At 39.0% G+C, this 15,016-nt stretch overlaps 2 protein-coding genes across 5 annotated transcripts in view; both read right to left on the reverse strand.

The window, feature by feature from the left end:
• Positions 1-15,016, reverse strand: part of LOC146451026 (uncharacterized) — a 103,448-nt gene that overhangs the window by 59,188 nt on the left and 29,244 nt on the right. For 3 of the 4 annotated variants that reach the window (XR_014860147.1, XM_085099663.1, XM_085099662.1), the window contains exon 16: positions 14,775-14,897. Coding sequence is in view for 3 of the 4 variants with exons in the window: in XM_085099663.1 (XP_084955789.1) it covers positions 14,775-14,897 (123 nt within the window). In the remaining variant the exon portion in view is untranslated. Of the gene's footprint in view, positions 1-11,364; positions 12,416-13,000; positions 13,101-13,743; positions 13,841-14,048; positions 14,090-14,352; positions 14,424-14,774; positions 14,898-15,016 lie in introns of those variants that run through there. The other variant, XM_085099664.1, reaches the window with a different exon arrangement.
• Positions 11,365-15,016, reverse strand: part of LOC146451029 (tyrosine kinase receptor Cad96Ca-like) — a 42,862-nt gene continuing 39,210 nt past the window's right edge. Inside the window, exon 10 of the transcript XR_014860150.1 lies at positions 11,365-12,244. The gene's annotated coding sequence lies outside the window, so the exon portion shown is untranslated. The remainder of the gene's footprint in view (positions 12,245-15,016) is intronic.

The following is a 15,016-nucleotide window of genomic DNA, read 5'->3' on the forward strand; positions in this document are numbered from 1 at the left end:
GAAACCGCAAAACATAAAATGTACTTTCCAATGTGGATTAGAAACGTTGTGATCATGAGCGACGTTAAATAACTACATGGCTGCATTTGAGACAAATGCACTAACTAGTTAATCATGCATAACATCTTATTTGCGAGTCAGACATGAAAAGTAACTCATATATCCACTTCATATATCCTTGTGTACTTTCCCTAGATTTGTATGTCGCAGACCTTAAGCTTGCAAAGATTCATATTCCAAGCCTTTCTTTACTTTGTCTGTGGGAATTTGGCATCTCAATGCGCGAATCAAAAGTCCTACAAAATCACCGAAAATTAAGAGAACATTTACATCATTCGAAGTAACTTACCTCCAAATACCACCACAACCTTGATTCTTTCTTTGTTCTTTAAACTTTCCCCATGTTTGTTTGTAGCGGTAACCTCGAATTCATACGTTTTACCTTTCTCCACTCTAACAACAAATTCACGTTTGGAGATATCATTTATAACTTCCACCATCGTCCACTGTTGATCGTTTCCTATTCTTTTGTAGATGGTATATCGTATGATGTCAGCTCCATTGTTATCTGGTTCCTTCCATTTCAGGGTCACTTCGTCATCTTTTACTTCGGCTGTAGCAACTACAGGCTCTGGAACATCTATGAAATAGTTGAAACCATAGTAGCAAGTACCCAAAATTGACGACACTAAAGACCGTTACGACAGCAAGAAAGACTCCTAATAAACAAGAAATGCATTTTTGTCCCCTAAGACGTCATTTTTCTTAGTCCTGCTTTAGGCGGAGGAAAAACGATCGCTTGAGTCACTCCTGTCACTCCACTCTTTATTAAGAGTACGGAAGGCCGTTCTTTTGCCACACTCCACAGTCTCTTCACGTTTTCTTTTTGTTTGTTTGTGTTTGTTGTTTTTTTGCGCTTGCAATCATGATCTTCCCTCGCCTGTATTATTCGGACCCATCGCAATTATTTTTACAAAGTTCACCATTATTCAAACTCCTGGAACAGGCAAGAGATAACGCACGGGACATAACATTGTCCCAAAGATGACACCATAGGACCGTGACAATGTGTAAAGCTACGTCTGCTCACAGTTATACTTACCTTCAATCTTTGTCTTCATATTTTTATGACTAGCATTTCCTTTAAACACATAATTCCTGGCAGAAAGCATTACAGTGTAGTGGGTATTTTTCTGTAGCTCTCCAATTTCGAGGCTCCTCCCTGTAGGATCAGTAACGTTTCTTTCCTGTAGTATGCCCACTTGATATGCTGTTATTGGACTTCCTCCATCATAAGCTGGTGCAGTCCATCTTACTGTCAGTGAAGTGGCTTGAATGTCTGCAGCTGTTGATGTGATGATAGGGGAACCTAGTGCCTCTGAAATAAAACAAAGCATTTCTTGTTAAGTATATTGTTTGAGAAATGTACCCATCCCAAAGATGAGCGCCTGGGGGGAGTGGCGAAAATGCCTGATATACAATGGTTGATGAGAACATTATTTGCCGCCAATAATAGAGCGTTAACCATGACACACACCGTAATTGAAAATAGAGCAGTTGAAGTTGGTTAGGGAGTAGGGATGCGCGCAGTGCTGAGAGCACTCGCCTCCCACCCATGCCGCCCGGGTTCCATTTCTGGATGTCGACGCTAAAAGAATTTCTGAGAGAAAAACAAAAACCATACACAACAAGTGGTGTCCGTAGAGCGGAATTCCACTGCATTACGTCCATAAGTGGACTGTATCTGTTTAAGGAGGTTAAACTAGAATCACTTTCTATAAAAACCAAAACAAAACTACAACAAAAATAAACCAACAAACAAAACAGAGTTGAAAACTATTGCTATACATTAGCTCTATTATATCAGTTATTCAATGGGTGTACTTATATGGGGCCTAGCTCTGTTGTGTAGTCCTTCACCTTTTTTTATATTAATTTTACTATGATTGCTTTCTTTTATCTACTGTACTAACTTCATTTTAAATGGTAATTCGTGAGGGTTGGATTTTTGTAATAAATAAATAAATATTGATTTTTACGCAAATGCCAGCCGAAGTTTAAAAAAAAAAGACAATAAGTATTACATTTGCCATTCATACTAATTAGTTGACTGTGAAGCTGAATTGGATGTTGAAACTTCATTCAATTCTTAGCTAATACTATTTACCACTGATTAATCAGTTTTTTAAAATGCGTTCATGTAACTCAGAATTGCCAGTGTATTAGCAAGAAAAGCGAGCTTTCACATCAAAGGAATTTCAAGTAAACATAGTCAGCAGTGCTCTCCTTTACAGTTTGCGAGAATACCGTATTTAAAACAAACATTTTTTCTTCTTAAATTAAAATCAACAACATAAACGTGCACTAACTTATTTGGTGTAAACGAAGTGTGTCAGATGCTGCAACAAATCCATTGTCAGCTGTGCAGTTATACAATCCAAAATCTTTATCAGAATTTATTGTCACATCCACTGTGCTTTCTTTGGCCTGCAATGAGTTGAATTTGTTTCCTTCAGGGTTGTACCAGGACAAAGTTGGTGTAGGAACACCATCCGATACGCACGTTAACAAAACTGTCTGGCCAATCCATGACTTGGACACAGAGGAGAACACCCTCTCGATAGTAGCGGAGTCTGTTGATAAATAGCAACGAAATTGGTAACTATGCAACCTATAATATACAATGCATTAATGAACAGGTTATCAAGAGATGGGCATTGGATGCAAGAAAAAAAAAGTTAACTTTATTTTCCCAAAAACAAACATAGAAAAACAAAGAGAAAAAAAGCCGTTTTTCTATACTGATGATATATGATTATGGTTTTAAAAGAGATTTTTTTCGTTTGAAACGTGCTAATCGTTTTTATCTACAAATTTGCCAATATAAAAAGGAACGGTTGCGTAGTCTTGTTTTGCATCTCCTATTTCGTTTTTCTCTTCAATATCATTCTGAAGCTTACCGGGGGCCAAAACCTGAGTGACTTGATGTCGTTTAAGGAAAAGTGCTCAAGTTTTCATATGCCACCTTTTCTAAAATTACCCGATTCGAATTCTTGTTTAAAGGGTCCGTCATTTTTTTCATCTCCCGTTAAAGACTCGTCTACCTATTCTAACATGATTACAAAGGCCTATCTGAGATTACAGCGGATTCAGTTGATATCTACTTACAGTTAACAGAAATATTCAGTTGTTTGTCTTCATTTGCCACAGAGTTGTTCGCTTTGCAAATGTAGGTTCCTGCATCTGCCCTGCTGATTTTATTAAAAGTGAGCTGAGCTGTACTTGACCCAAAACTCTTCACTTGTCCGTTATGGATCCACCTCACATCTGGTACTGGTGTTCCTGTCGCTTCACATCTGGTACTAACAGCACTTCCTTCATTGTAACTTACACTTGCAACAGCTGGGAGAGTGATCTTGGGTTCCTCTGAAAATTTGATTGAAACAAACCATTTCCTTAGTAGGACTAACACTTAGTACGAAATTCATGGGTTCACTTCATCACTTTAACATGCGCTACAGAAAAGTATATGAAACATCATTTGAATTGTTAGTGCTAGCGCAGACAATTCGATCAATCAATCAATCAATCAATCAATCAATCAATCAATCATTTTACCCACGTAACGTCTAATGAGCTAAAAGCTCGTACAAAATACGTACGTGCTGAATAAAGTGTAAAAATTAAAATTATAAAGAAAAAAATTACAAAGCCTATATATATATATCTGCAGTAAAAACTACTCTAAAATACAAATACAAATTGCGATTATTATAAGAACTAAGATTACTAAAATAGTTCAATACCGATATATCAAATTTAAAATGCTTCATTCCTAGTTGTCTTTATAAACTTGGAAAAATTTCCCTGCCTTAATTCAGGTTTACGTGAGTTCCATGGAAGTCTTTTTGGGTGAAAATGGTCCTTTCAATGTACACTGTACGTGTAAGCTTGATGGCTACTCACCTTGAACAACCAACTGAACAAAGTCAAATATACTTGAAGGAAAGGTAGATTTTGTCAGTTTACAGCCATAAGTTAATCCTCCATCACTTTTGGTAATGTTACTGAGAGTGAAGATGGCCTGACCAGAGGTCATAGTACCAATTAAGGTCCCATTTACACGTTTACTGTAATGTTCCGGGACACCTGAGACTGGCAACGAACCACTACTGTCCAGGGCTACTAATGTAGTAATAGTACCATCAGCTAAGTTCTTTAGTCCCCAGCTAACTGATCCAACTGAGCCTGTAAAGCCCCATTTAAATGTCACTGATGATCCAGCGATGCCATACATTTTGGTATTTTCATATTTCAATGATGTGAACTGGAACGCACCTTTCAATGCAAAAATACATATATATGTCATTGAAGGTTTTACACATTTATAACCTCACTCACTACAGGTAAAACTAAAAGCCTTCGACAAGATGACAATTTCTATTAACACTTATCGCAGATGGCTCATTACAAATAGTTGTCTGTACTAATATGTTGCTTAATATTGACAAGAATACAGTAATCATTTTTTGTGGTATTTCAAAAATTATCTTAATTCACAACTAATATACCACAATCATATTTAATTTTTCACTTACTCTTAAACTGTCGAATGTTCATTTTTTTTTTCTGTGTTTGTTTTTAGGGCTAATTAGTGTTTACAGATATTTTATCAACAATTATGTACAAAAGTAACCTTATCATAGACAGCATGCATGTATTACAAAATTTAACTTAATTTTTTTTAGCTTTCCCAGCCCTACCACCCCCTATTCCCTTGAGCCTCATCCCGACAAACCCTCCAAAGATAAGTTTTGTCCACTGTCAAGATTCTTCCCATGATATTATAGTTAGTCATTTTGTCGCCAACATGACTGGCAAGGCTCGAATTGTTTTAAGTTTTCTTTCAATTTATGCGTTCCACTAGGTATGGTTTGGATGAAAACTACTCACGCCGAAATAATTAAAATTACGATCACGAAAAACACTGAATAGCAGGATAGCGGGTCCCTCACGTTTAACAAATACTTCTAAGTATTTTCTTGGATTTCGGCTTGGTTCTCACGGTTGCCGCTTACTTGGAGTGGATATGAGAAAATAAGAGTTGCTGTTATTACCTGGAGAGTGGAAATACGACTCTCGCTATTCCTGGACATGATTCTCCAATCTAAATTACTATTTTTACAGTTCATCACCAAAGAAGTACAAACGTCTTTCTAAACCTCGTCGTTGTTTCTAAATTGGATAATTGCAGTTCGCTGTTGTATGGAATTCCAAACATCTCCGATCCAGGTTGCAATTGATTTAAAAGGCTGCCTCCAAAATAATCAAGTTTACTACGAAATTTAATCATATAAATCATGTGTTAAAGGAACTTCACTGGCTCCTTGTTCGCCTTCGCATAGCTTATAAAATTCTTTTAGTAGTTTTTAAGGTGGTGCCGCACCTTGCTATTTGCCTTTGTGTACTGACTGTTTAGTACCAATTGCGTAAACACCTCATACCGATAATTTTATGCAGTGCACACTGATTTCACCGATGGTTCATACATGGTAGTGAAAATTTTCAACATCCGTTTTGCGTTCGCAGTTACGTCATTATCGACATACCACCAAAGAGGCCTTGCGTGACTGCTTAGTTAGCTAATTACACAAAAAGCTTAATTACATCCAAGAATACTGCCACTTCACTCAATTTTAAGAGGCCTAAGAGGTTTCAGTGAAGAGCCTAATGCAACGATCAATCGATTATTCCATGACAGACCAGAATCACTCATGGTTATTCAAAGCTCCGCTCTGTCATTTAGGTTGCGCAATCTCATATTTGACTCAAATGACATACACATTCGATTGAGCTGTGGTTTCAGCTGTTATTTCCTTTACAGCAAATAGCTGCAGCAGGTCACTAAATGTGTATGCAAGTCCACAAAGCTTTGTTAGGTTCAAGTTCAGGAAAAGGCAGATTTAACAGGAACCAGAGTAGCTTTTTGTGTTCATCTTTTTTTTGAGCGTTTGTGCTCATATCTTCGCCCTTGAGGCACCAAGCATTTAACATTTAACAAAGAGAAGCGGCTCGTGCGAAGGCCACGGATTGATCAATTAATTGATCGAACGATCTCATGCTACTGCATTGGCTGACTATCAAAAGCATCTTTGGTCGCAAATTATGGGGTTTTTTTTTATCGCAATCATGATCTTTGAGTCAGGGATGGTAATTGAATGGATCATTGATCGGAATCATTGCGGTACTTGAAGTGATTAATGAGCTTGCGTGACTAAAAATCCCAACTGAGCCAAATGTTATAATGTAATTATATATCCTTCCTGTCAGGCCATTTGATAAAGCAAACCCAAACTAACATTTAGCAGAACTAAAATAGCTTTTATTCTATGACGTCAATCCATAATTTGAATGACATACGCCTGAGTAATTGGCGCTATACATTGGGTAACTGGTACTTTATACTGGGTTCAATGAGGGGCAGCAAAGAACATAGGGTCAGTTATTAAAAGACAGTTTAGACGGTGTTTAACAAAACCACGTTCTAAATTATCTTTGATTTTGCCAACAATCGTATCTAAACATTGTCTACTGCCGACGGTAACAAGATGGCTTGCATCCCAGACTAGAAAACTATTTACCTACTTAAAATAAACCACTTATAAACAGATTTGGAGGCCCACTGATTGTCTTAAGTCGCGGCCTAAGTTAGACTCTGTTTAAATAACTGACCCATGTCCATGTTTAACTGGTAATGAAACTTACATGTTACAGGGCCACTCATCAATTTCTCTGTTGCCAAATCGACTATAAATTAACAAGCATCGACAAAGGAAATGGAAGAAAAACGTACCTGCCTGCGGAAATAGCAACAGTGCCATGAAACCGTAGACTGAAGCGATTCCAGATGGCTTCACAAGATGCATGGTTGTAGACAGAGCGTCGTTAGGTCTTTGTAAATGAATGCCAATACAAGAGATGTACCAAAATTAAGGACTTAAAATGACTGCCGTAGCATTGATCATTTGATCTTGAAACTTGCGTAACGTAAAAGAAACTCTAATGGCACGTGACTTCTTGAAGCGGAAGTTTTACATAAAAGGAAAGTCACGCTGGTGTACAAAATTGATATTCATATTTCATCCGACTTTTATTTACATATTCAAACTTAGAGTCATTGAGAGACAATAAGAGTACGCACGTTGAGTTTTGCTTGAATGAACCATCTGATGAACGCTGTCTACGAAAACATTCCTAGCGTACTGCTATATTTTTATGTACCAGAATTAGATGCAGATATCATAAGAATCAACCAGCTGGCCCGACGAAACTACTCGAGCTGTTCGGTAATCTAATCGTTCGTAACTAATCGAACGATCGGGTTCGATTGAGTACGGTAATCGAACACAATCAAACCAAAACAATTGTGTGAGGGTTCGATTGCGTTCGATTTCCGAACCCAATCGAACCGAATCGAACGTTGGAAACCATCAGTGTAAATAGACAAGTCTTTTTAGCATGCAAGATCAACAAAGAATTAGGTGAAACAAACAATAGATTGATGTAGCTGAAACATCATTTTATGATCCACTACTGTAGTCATTTGTAATAATTTTTAATCGAATATATGGCAACTTCGGCCATCGAACCTAATCGAACTCAATCAAAGTTCGATTGGGTTCGATTGCTTCAATTTTGTTGTGAGAGTTCGATCGTTGTACTCAATCAAACCCAATCGTTCGATTTGGTTCGAGTAGCTTCGTCGGGCTATTGTGCGTTCGGTCATTGTATTGAATTTTAGTTTCCTTTACTTTGTTGACGTTAGAATGCATCAGCCCTGCATAAGATTTGGGCTAGGTTGGTCAACAAGTTTGGCTGCTTTCGTAGGAAATCAAATTCCACTTCATTTCTTAGTCGAGTAAACAATCTACATACCTAATGTCAGTTAACAAGAGAAACAAGAGCACACTTAGACTAAGGGGCAGATCCAGCTCCGCTTAAAGGATATTTTTACTCATAATTTGGAGCAAAATGGTCGTATCAAAAATCAAGGCAAATATGGGTCTTAAGGTTGGCTGAGCGGGGTGCATTTCAGACCTTAAGATGAGTGACAACGATTTTGGGGACTTCTCAATACAAGCTCTTATAACTTGAAAGATCACTTTAACTACCACTCCATCTTAGTTGATAATATTATGTGCCAGGAAGGTACTGTATTTCACTCGTGGAGTCAGGCCCCAATTGTGGGGCTTAAACAAATATTTCAGATTGAGATGACGAAGATTACAATGCCGACTAAAGTTACAAGGGGATTGATGTGTGGATGGATATATGATGATAATAATGACGACGATGAGTAGTAGGCTGTGACGAAAAACGGGATAACTAGAGAACTTCAAACTTGCAAATTAAAGTGGGCTCTAGTTGTGCATGCCTACTTGAAATGCTGAAGCTAGAGCAAGAAACGATATCTACAAGATGTCGACAATGATCAGTTGCAGCATCCGATAACAATGATTCCTCGATCGAGAAGAGAGAAGAGAGTGACGTATGTGTGATTGTAGATGCTACTCTGTTTTAAGGGTCGTCGTAATTATGCATCAGTCAATTCCAGCCGTGCCCATCTCCACCTCGGGCAATGGTGGGGCATTTTCCCACACTGTCCATCCCGGGGGTCGGGCATTAGCCTTCCACCCAATAACTCCAAGCATTTGACCATCTCACTTTTTTTAACCTACAGCATTGTCGCTTCCTTAATGACAAATTCATCGGCAAATACAGTAAGTTTCTTATTGAATATGTCTAGATAGGACATAAAATGGGACGTTAGAGCTGTAGAATGACCTATTTTTGCGCTAACTATGGACAACAGGACCAGCTAGGACTTAATTTGGCCTGAATTAGCTTAGAGTTTACTGAATGTAAGACGAGAAACGAAGGAAATAGAACATTTTTGACATGTTTGAGCCACCACCCCGGGGCACTTGAACAACTATTTTGTCCCGGCGGTGGGGCATTTGCCAGTTTATTTTCAAAAAATCCTAATTTCCAGGGGTCGGCCCGGGGGAGGGAGGGGATGAGCACTGCTGGAATTGACTGATGCATTATGCCATTAATTACGGACTGGACCTCCCTCAGCTCGCGTTTTACTGTCATGCTTAATATCTGCTATCAGCTATTAGCCAACCAATGTCTAGTCTCCTTCGCAGCCGTCGTTTGGGCTCGTCACGCGCGTTTCCAATGTCCAAAAGTTTTAGTTTGAGTGGAGGCTTTGGTATCCTGCTAGCCTTCAAGCGGCTATTTTCAAAGTTTAACAACTGTACGGTGTAGAAATGATTTCACAACGTAAAAATTGTGTTTAAGGAGCCTAAAGTTTGAAGCCAACCGCATGGCGAAGAAGCTTTGTCAGTAAAGCGCATTCCAGGAAAATCTATACTGTCATACCTCTTCTTATTTCCTTGGTGAGTTCGAGTTAAATGTAATAAATAAATGGCTGTTATTTACGAAAAAATCGCAATTTAGGTTACACCTCAAATGAGAAAGTGTTTCAAGCTTTTCCCAGGAGATTTGTGGGCAAAAGGTAGGAAAAATTCATTTTCTGTGTAGCCCATTTTTTGAGTGTCAGTAGCACAATTATTGTGCCAAAGTGTGCTTCAGGTGGTAACGTCGTGCGGTCAGCAAGGGTGGGGTCAACCCTGTCAACCCTGAAGCGAAATAGACACATATCAAAGGCCGTCTATAACAAGATCAGCCAAACACAAACAACCACCTTGGATCTATGGTTTTCCTAAGATCCACAAGGCCAACACACCACTTAGACCTATTGCGTCTTGCGTCAACACCTTTGCATATGATTTGTCTGCTTTCTTGGCTAACATTTTGTCTCCCCTGACAGGTAACTCGGATTTCACGGTGACCAACTCAGCTCACTTCGCATCTGTCACCCGCAGTGAGAAGATCCAGGACCACGAGATCATGGTTTCCTTCGACTTAGAGTCGCTGTTTACCAACGTTGCTAACGAGGGTGCCGTACAAGCCGCGCCACGGAAGCTAGAGAGTGACCCCACCCTTGCTGACCGCACAACGCTACCACCTGCTCAAATTGCGGACGTCTTAGAATCTACATACTTTCAGTTTAATGGATCGATTTACGCACAACGAAATGGCCAGCAATGGGGAGCCCGGTTTCCGCAGTTATTGCTAATCTCTACATGGAGATCTTGGAAGAAAAAGCAATGGAATCCGTGCCTTGCAAACCTTAGATCTGGAAGCGCTACGTGGACGATACCTTCCCCATCCTGGACCGAGACAGAGTTGACAGCTTTCTACAACACCTCGACAGTCAGCAACCGACCATCCGCTTCAGCATGGAAACCGAGATTGACAGCAAGATTGCCTTCCTCTACGCATTAGTTTCAAGAGAGCCAGACGGCCGCCTTACCAGCAGTGTCTACAGGAAGCCAACTCATACTGATCAATACTTAGCGCATGATTCACACCATCCTCAATCAGTTAAACGCGGTATTATAAAGTGTCTATACGACCGGGCGAAACGTCCCCTGACTAAACCATCAGTCATCTCCCGAGGAGAAGAAGCATCTGTCATCTGCACTGGTCTCTAACGGATATCTTTCCTCCTTTGTACAGAAGATCACCAAGGCAAGAACAACCCCCGATAAAAAGAGCCCGCGGTGGAGTTCAAATCTACCGTCGTTCTAACCTACATACAGGGAGTATCGGTGCCTCTTCGCCGCTGTCTAGAACAACAAGGCATTCGCACCGTCTTCAAATCCGAAACGACACTTAGGTCACATTTGGTGCGACCTAAGGACACCGTCGATCCGGCTAAACAAGATGGCGAGGTTTACAGGATTTCCTGTGAATGCGGTAAAGTCTACATTGGGGAAACAGGGAGATCTATGCACGAAAGAATCGAAGAGCACGACAAGGATATACGCCTCGCCCTTACCCAGACCTTCGCCGTTTCTTAGCACGCCCACGAGTCCGGCCATTATCCGCGTTGGAACGAGCTAAAGTTATCGAGAATCTCCCTGGTACACCCGTAGGATCAAGGAAGCTATCCACATAAGACTTCACCCTTATAATATCAACAGGGACAGCGGAATTGAAATTCCCGAAGCGTGGATGCCTACGATCAAGAAACACAACAGGAGAGTGGCACAACAACGGACCGCTGAGGAAGCAACTTCTCGCCTGAACAGCGAGGATGGAAATGCATCAATCACAGACGACCATCGTGATATAAATGGTGCTGCGTAACCAGTCGACCTGATCGCCTGATGAAGACTAGCAGTAAGCAGTCGAAACGTCGCGATTTACATCTCAAGGTGAGACAAACGATAATACACATATTGTTATTGTATTTACCACGATGAACAACAATAACCTCTTTCACGTTCTTTTATCATAAAACTATTCAGTTATTGAAGTTGACTATATATATTAACTAACTGTTATATATCAGTAAATCTTCGTTTACAGCAGCGTTTTTATCTATCTTTCGTCTGTTTAGTTTTCCTAGTTTCTGATCTTTGAAGTAATCTCTATTTCCAATGTATTTAAGAAAAAATCATGATAAAAGAAGCATTCTGCAATAACAGAAATTATTCAAAAGTCACCAAACCCAAAAGTAAATAAACTTGCCTTCAACTCTCAACTCAAAAGCACAGATGCATCAAACTAAAACACTATTTCATGGTCTTCGGCGAGAGGGTTAAACATTTTAACGTTTAACCCTCTCTTAAAAGAAACTTACCGATTCACTTGGCTTGCTCAGCGAGCAACTGCGAATAAAACTGACTCGTTTACACTTATTTCCTCAGCAAGCCAAGTGAATCGGTTATTTTCTTATTGAATAGTCATCTCGTAGAAAATCATGAAAAAGCGTTTTAATCTGATACAATCAGCTATTTAGGTGAGAGTTGAAGGAAAGTTAACTGACTCTTCCATCAAGCCATCAACGTTATTTTTAAACCACTCTTTTCGTTGAATGGTAGGCAACATTAAAAGTGACTTATGCTTTTTGTTACAAATTTATCTTATATATGTTTATACATGTTTCATTTATGTCCCTTTTGCCAAAAACCACGAAAAAGTATATTTTTAATCGGATGCAACTGAGCTACTTAGCTATGAGTTATGAACTTAAAATTCACTTTTCAATCAATCCATCAGCATTAGTTATAACACTATTTTTTTGTTGAATTGTGGGCAGCAATAAAAACTACATAATTATTCTTTTATGAAAAAGAAGAAGTGTTATTTAAACGATAGTTTTTGTTCCTTTAAAGTGCTTAGCGGTCTATGGAAAACACTCCCATTAGCTCTACTCTGCTGTCAGATCACTGAGGTTCACGTACATCCTGTTGTCGTACTCACTGAGGTTGACGTACGTCTGTAAAAAGAAATATACTCCATACTTTAGTAGCATTATTTGTAAGCTTTCACTTCATTTTCTCCATCTAAGCACTCTTAAATTCCAGCAGACTTCTACAATGTCCAACACTCAAGGTAAATTAAAAGTTCGTTCAAGAACAAGGGAGCTTGATGTAAGATTGTAAACAGTAAGATTGTAAGATTGTAAACAGTATTCTTCGAAATTTGAGCGGAATTTTAGGCTCCTGCACTTCTACTAATGGAAGAAATTTTCAATTGTCATTACACCATAATAGTTATGATAGTGGATCTTCCATTTTCGTTTAAATGTTACATCAAACAGTTGAGCCTAATGAATGGGAGGGAAGCTTATTGATATAAGAGTTGATAAGATTGGGGCCAATGAAAACGTAGCCTGCAAACGCATACGTTTTTCCGGCTGTCGACAGCCGGAACTATGTCTGCGTTTGCAGGCTAATCAAAACGCGAGTAGCATCTCAGTTTTTTTTCCTGCGCAAGCTTAATTTTACATGAATTCGGTCCACTACTCCCTCCTCTTCCCTTTTTAAATTAAATTTGATAATCTTTAACAGCATCCCCTTACCTTGTGTTTTCTCCCCATATCTTTCATGGTCTTCCTAAGTTCATCAAACGTGGGTCGATCAGTCGGGTTTGCGTCCCAACACTTTAGCATAATCTCAAACCTAAACCATAAAAAATAGCAAAACGGTGTACATGTGTAACATCAACTGTAATCTTCGAAATTTAGTTAGAGATGGGAAATGAATTTTGTTAAACTTCATAGTGTTGTTGGTTTTGCGCATGCTACCTTTCCAGCACGACAGAGGTTTCAAGATTTTCTCCGAGATACAAAAGTTGAAATCCCATCCTCGTTGTGTAGCCCATATAACACGCTGCTGGATACAATATGAAGGAATCTATGAATTATGTTAGGGTAATACACATGATCAATGATCAGTAGGTGTGGCACGTCCTTCAACCTGACCATCGATTAACAGGTGAAAGCACTAAGAACTGACACCAATGAGAGAATTTTCGATATGTGATTCTGTTATATGGCCTGGAAGCACGGCGAGAAAAGGAACGACAATAAATCCAAAAGCTTTATCACCTGTTACGAATTTTTCATTGATATCAGCTGGATAACACCCTGTATGGAATGCAAGCAGACTGTAGCAAACAATATAAAGCCTAACAAGCCTAACTACAGAAATATCAACTTCATTGAGGAAAGTCTGCTTTGAAAGTCAGTTTTTTTTTTTTAATAAAGGTGACTCTGACTCCTTACTGAGTAAAGAAAATGCATTTCGGAAAAAAACTACTTACAGTTTGCTATCCACATGTCTTGGTTTTGGCATTCTGTATCCTTCTTGGATTTTTCTGGCGATATGGCGAGCATTTATATTAGGGTATGGAGATCCCCCTACAAAGCAAAACGATAGGTTTGAATTATGCCTGTTACCGTTGTTAAATGTGTTTACAGTACAATTGTAAATTTGTTCCCACAATAATCACAGTGCCAACGTAGTTTTCATTAGTCCTCAATCTTTGTATTTCACTGAATTCAGTTCTTTCTTCCTCGTGTAGTATAATCGAGGCAACATAAGTTAAAAGTAAACAATTGAACTTACCGACAGTGAGGATTTCATAAAGCAGAATGCCATAACTCCATCTGCAAAAAGAACCAACCAATCAATTAATAAATAGCGGCTGAACAAACTTAACAAAAATTTAGACTGGAAGGAAGCAAGTAAGAAAGCATTACAAGCAAGCAAGGAAGAAACAATTGAAAGGATGCCCCGCGGAAGCTATAGAAATTATTGCCTTAGGAAGACAAAAGCTGTGTATCCAAAGGCGAATTTTATTTTTAACATTCACACAGACAATCGCCATATGAGAAAGCCAATTTCGTTCAGTTTCAATTGAAGTACTTACACGTCACTTTGTGTAGTGTATGTTCCATACAACAAGGCCTCATAAGCAGTCCACTTGACAGGCAGTCGTCCCTATGAAAAGAAATACCACCATGTAAATATCTTATTCAGAACCGCATACCACAACTCTTAAATCAATAAAAGTCCCTGCCCTTTAATCGTCAATTCAGGGCTATAAATGGAGCACTTGTTACCTCTAAACTGGAACTCCAGAAAGGATTAGAAGATTTCCAGTATTTTCAATTTTCAAAAAAGGGAGAAGATCTAGAGGCTGGCCAAACAATTTCGAAATCAATAGCTCGAAAATTCCTGGTCCATTCAATTCTATGCCGCAGATTCAGTAAATTTTAGCTCAATGGATCCTTCTCCTTAAGACTTAGTTAAGATTGAAGATTTTAATTTCATTCTTATTTTTACTCTTACCCGGCTTTTTCGGGTGTAAATGTCATCCTGGTTTGCATTCCTTGCCATCCCAAAGTCTGTCACCTTACACAACTCTCCTTCTCCAACAAGAATATTTCTCGCCGCTAAGTCACGATGGATTATCTAAAAGAAACGATGTATCTGCGTGCAGTGTCGGTGAAAATTGTCTTAAGGGGGCAATTTACCTAAATTTGAATGAAATTTAAAGAGGTTTTAAGAAGGGATAGAAGAAAGAAAATGAT

Source organism: Pavona decussata, unplaced genomic scaffold (genome assembly GCF_977016875.1).
Source record: "Pavona decussata unplaced genomic scaffold, jaPavDecu1.1 SCAFFOLD_409, whole genome shotgun sequence".
Taxonomy (NCBI): domain Eukaryota; kingdom Metazoa; phylum Cnidaria; class Anthozoa; order Scleractinia; family Agariciidae; genus Pavona; species Pavona decussata.